The sequence below is a fragment of the Alosa alosa genome, chromosome 3, assembly GCF_017589495.1.
Source record: "Alosa alosa isolate M-15738 ecotype Scorff River chromosome 3, AALO_Geno_1.1, whole genome shotgun sequence".
NCBI lineage: Eukaryota > Metazoa > Chordata > Actinopteri > Clupeiformes > Clupeidae > Alosa > Alosa alosa.
This window is the reverse complement of record NC_063191.1, coordinates 924445-929444: the sequence shown is the minus strand read 5'-3', so window position 1 is coordinate 929444 and position 5000 is coordinate 924445. Positions and strand designations below refer to the sequence as shown.

The following is a 5000-nucleotide window of genomic DNA, read 5'->3' as shown; positions in this document are numbered from 1 at the left end:
ACATGATGGTGCACAGGCCGAGGGCGAAATGCCAAGTGCTTCTAATGAATCATCGGAAAATCTGAACAACGAAGATTTTTTTCAAACTCACAACGAAGACTCTAGAACAGAAGCACAAGCCTCCACTGCTGAGGGAGCGGGTCCAGTTGGGCCGGCTCCGTTAGCAGTGGTAGGAGAACAAAATCATGATGAGGCAGAAGGTCAGGATAACTCTGACAATGAACCCCATGTAAACAACGAAACCACTTATATTGAAAGCGAAGAGGTTAATATAGGCCTACAAGTAAATCATGGCGTGAGCCTTGATGAGGATCTTTTTGTGTCAAATGTTGATCAAAATGTGTTTAAGAAACCCATTAAAAGAAAAAAGAGCCTTAAGACAAACCCTGCAAAAAAATCAGGACATGGGCCCGTAGACACTGATGTGGATGAGCCTGAATATGAGAGCGACTGCTCAGATTCGGGCGCTTCCATCTGCTCACAAGGAAGTGCGCCTTCTTTTGTGCCGATTCAATGGTCTATAGGTTACGGTGTGAGTGAAATTAAGCTATTTCTCAAGATCACCAAAAACGTGAAGAATGTTCAAGTTGCCGATTATTTTCCTGATCTTGAGAAATTTACTAAAGGCACGAGGTGCTTTATGAGTGAACGTAAATTTACTCAAAAAGAAGTGTACCGACTTAAAAAGTTTCTGACAAAGGTCAATCCTATACTGACGAATAATGATGATGATATGGCCTCATAGACGAATGCGTTTTATTGAGCGCTTTTCCTTTTTTGTAACGTGCCTTTTCTTTTATTTGCTCATGAATACAATCAATATTGCTACTCTTCATTTAAACGGAGCAAGGGGGAGACAAAAGAGGGCAGGACTTTTTGAATTGGTGAAACAGAGACGGATAGATGTTTTGCTCGCACAAGAAACACATAGTGACGAATTTAATGCAACTGAGTGGGAAAAAGAGTGGGATGGGCTTGCCATATTAAGTCATAATACCACCCTTAGTGGTGGTGTGGCCATGTTGTTCTCCCATAGTTTTATCCCACATTCTTATACAGTGGAAGAGGTCTTAAAAGGTAGAATTTTAAAAGTGAGAGCAATTTTTGAGAATTCTGTCTTTATTTTCATCTGTGTATATGCTCCAACGTCAACATTAGATAGGATGTGTTTTTTGGATGCACTTGATACAACTTTGGAGAAGTGCTGCAGTGAAGAATATTTATTTTTGGGTGGTGATTTTAATTGTACAGAGAAAGACATAGACAGGAATCACCTTGAACCTCACATGCCTTCACGCAGAAAATTAGTGCAACTTATTGAAGCGCAGGAGTTAAGTGATGTGTGGAGAAATTTGCATAGAAATGTGTCACAGTATACATGGACTCACATATATGCTTTTAAACACCACTTAAATATTTTCAGGAATTGTTGTATTGTTCCAGTTAGTTTTTCAAACCACAGTTTAGTAACATGTTCCATCTTTATTAATTCTATTAGGTGTAAAAGTGCTTACTGGCACTTTAACACTTCTTTGCTGAGTGATAATTATTTTAAGAATGTGTTCAGTTTTTTTGGGGGTTTCTTTCAGAGCTGAAAAGAATACTTTTGAATCATTACAAAGTTGGTGGGAGTATGGGAAGATACAAATAAAACAGCTATGTCAGCAATACACTTACAATGTCACAAGATACAGTCCAGGATATGAAAACTTTGGAAAATGACATTTTACATTTTCAGAATTGGGCACAGTCTTCTAATAACCAAGACCTATTGGATAAACTCTTTGAACAGAAAACTAAATTGTCTGACCTGCTAGGGCTGAAAACACAAGGGGCTTTGATCCGATCACGTTACCAAAGTGTGAATGAGATGGATGCACCCTCTAAGTATTTTTTTAATCTTGAGAAAAAGAATGGACAAAACATATGATTCACAATTTAAAATCTGAAACTGGTGCTTTGCTGTCAGATCCAGTTCACATTCGCAAGAGGGCCTTCAGCTTTTATGCCAAACTCTATACTAGTGAGTATAGAGAGGACATAGTTGCTGAACAGAGTTTTCTTGAGGGACTTCCTCAAGTATCAGATGGTTCTAATGAGATGCTCTGTGGGGTGATAACCCTGGAAGAAGTGCAAAAGGCGCTCCAAAGCATGGAGACTGGGAAAGCGCCTGGATTGGATGGACTCCCAATGGACTTTTATAAGTCATTTTGGACTGATTTGAAAGGATTTGCTTGAGGTGCTTAATGACAGCTTAGCCGGAGGGCTGATGCCAGTGAGCTGCCGAAGAGCTGTCCTTACCCTTCTGCCTAAAAAGGGAGATCTTAGTGACATAAAGTCGTGGCGTCCAGTCTCTTTGCTTGCCTCGGAGTACAAGCTTCTGTCTAAAGTACTGGCCACCCGGTTGGGTAAGGTCATGGAAGAAGTTATTCACCCTGATCAGTCCTATTGTGTTCCTGGCAGGTCAATATTTGATAATATATCATTGATTCGAGACATTTTAGATGCATCCAAGGTCTTTGGTCTAAACACAGTTTTTATCGCTATTGACCAAGAGAAAGCTTTTGATAGAGTGGAGCATTCCTATCTTTGGAAGACTCTGAATGCATTTGGTTTTAGCTCAAATTTTATAGATAAAATAAAAGTACTGTATAAGGACATTGAAAGTATGCTCAAAATTAACGGTGGCTTATGTTCTCCCTTTAAGGTATTAAGAGGGGTGAGACAAGGATGTTCTTTGTCAGGTATTCTTTATAGTTTTGCGATAGAGCCTTTATTGCAAAAACTTAGGAATACTTTAAAAGGGATATCCATTCCAAATTCCAATGATACCTTTTGCCTTTCAGCTTATGCTGATGATGTGATCTTGATGTTCAGTGGCCAGTGTGATGTTGATACTTTGGTTGAAGTGTCTAAGGTTTTTGAAACTGTCTCTTCAGCCAGAATTAACTGGTCAAAGAGTGATGCCTTTTATGTTGGGAAATGGGAGGAGGGATTACCAAGTTTGCCAGGTGGTTTAACATGGAAAAAGGATGGTCTTAAATATCTAGGGATTTTTCTTGGAGATGACTGTTATGTGCAAAAGAACTGGGAGGGGATTGTTGACAAAGTAAAAGGGCGGTTGGATAAATGGAGGTGGCTTAAACCCCAAATGTCATACAGAGGGTGATTACACTAGTGATTAATAATTTGGTGGCCTCTTTTTTATGGCATAGATTAGCGTGTGTTGACCCACCTATACATTTACTTGCAAAAGTTCAATCATTGCTATTAGATTTTTTCTGGGATAAACTGCATTGGGTTCCACAAGGTCTTCTTTATCTGCAAAGAGAAGAAGGAGGACAAGGCCTAGTTCATGTACAAAGTAGAACAGCAGCCTTCCGCATGCAATTTCTTCAAAAACTACTAACTGACCAAAGAGACTTGAGATGGAAACCTGTGGCTATTGCGATTTTAAGAACTATTGGAGAATTGGACATGGATAAATCTCTGTTCTTCATGGATCCCAAGAGATGGAATACCTCACAACTGCCAATTTTCTATAAAAATCTGTTCAAAGTGTGGGGTTTATTTATTTAAGGTGCAGAAAGTTGTAAGAACAACCTCTGTGTTTTGGCTTTTAAAAGAACCTCTGGTTTATGGAACACGGGTAGACCTAACATCTAACAGTACTGCAATGTCTGAAGTTCTCTTAAAGTCTCGCCTATTCACTTTTGGGCAATTACTAGATGTAGCTGGCGTTGATTTTAAAAAATGTGAAAATGTAGCAAGTGTTTTAAATATTAGGTCAAAGCGTGTTGTTTCTCAGTTGTTGCAGAGATGCTGTTCTTCACTTACAGCAGAGGAGAAGATGTTGTTAAAGGGCTACTTTGAAGGAAAAATTTGGGCAAATGAAAGTGACCCTTTTCCTAATCTCATGCTAACTCCAGAGTTTGGTGAGAATACTGGTCATTTTTAGATGACATTGAACCTCTGTCTTTCTATGGGAATTGTGGTAGAGTGTTTTACAATGTTTTTGTTAAAATTTTTTTTTCATCAGAAAGGTTTAAAACAGAAGGTTGACACTCCTTGGCACTACTGTACTTGGGTTGGGTAATGAGGTAAAACCAGAGTGGAGAGCACTGTACAAGCCACCGTTAGCTAAACAATTGAGGGACCTGCAATGGCCGAATTATACATGGAATTATAGCTGTGAATGCATTTATTTTTGTTTTAAATCGTGAGGCGAGTCAAAATTGTCCATTTTGTTTTGAGCGAGAAACTGTGTTTCATGCTTTTATGCATTGTTCAAGATTGGCGGAATTGTTTAATGCATTGGAGAGAGTTTTTTGGTTTCAATGAGACATTTTCAGATAAGATTTTTCATTTTTGGTTTTTCGTTATGTTAAAAATGCAGAACTGTTTGCCAGTTGCTGAACTTCATTCTAGGTCAGGCTAAGATGGCCATCTATTTGAGCAGAAAGAACAAAAGTTGAAAATGGGCAAAATCAGGATGTTGTAATGGTTTTGCAGCTCTGATTAAATCTAGACTGCAAATAGACTTTCAGTTTTACAAAGCAACTGAAAATGTAACAATGTTTGAAAGTATTTGGTGTGTAAATGGAGTCTTATGCTCAGTTGTAAATGATGAACTTAGCTTTTCACACTTGTAGTGTGGTTTTAATCTAGTGTGATTTATTCACACTCATGACGCAATGTTTTTATGTTGAACTTTTGTAATAAACGTTTTTTGAAAATTCAAAAATTCTCCTTCCCACTCCCTATCTCTCTCTTTCTCCCTCTCCCTCTCTCTCCCTCTCTCTCTTTCTTCTTCTCTCTCTTTCTTTCTCTCTCCCTCCCTCTCCCTCTCAGCCGGTGATGTCAGAGCACGGTCTCCTCACGACGGTGGCCTATAAATTGGGGCGGGACCAACCGGCCTACTACGCTCTGGAGGTGCTGCCCTCTTCTCATTGGTCAGATAGCCCTATGCTCACTTCCCATTGCTCAGACAGCTGAATGCT

General features: G+C 39.2%; 1 protein-coding gene across 1 annotated transcript in view; it reads left to right on the top strand.

Annotated features, from left to right (window-relative positions):
* The window catches only part of LOC125292212 (glycerol kinase-like), a 41678-nt gene that overhangs the window by 17544 nt on the left and 19134 nt on the right, over positions 1-5000 (top strand). The window contains exon 12 of the mRNA XM_048239417.1: positions 4852-4932. Within this exon, the coding sequence (XP_048095374.1) occupies positions 4852-4932 (81 nt within the window). The remainder of the gene's footprint in view (positions 1-4851; positions 4933-5000) is intronic.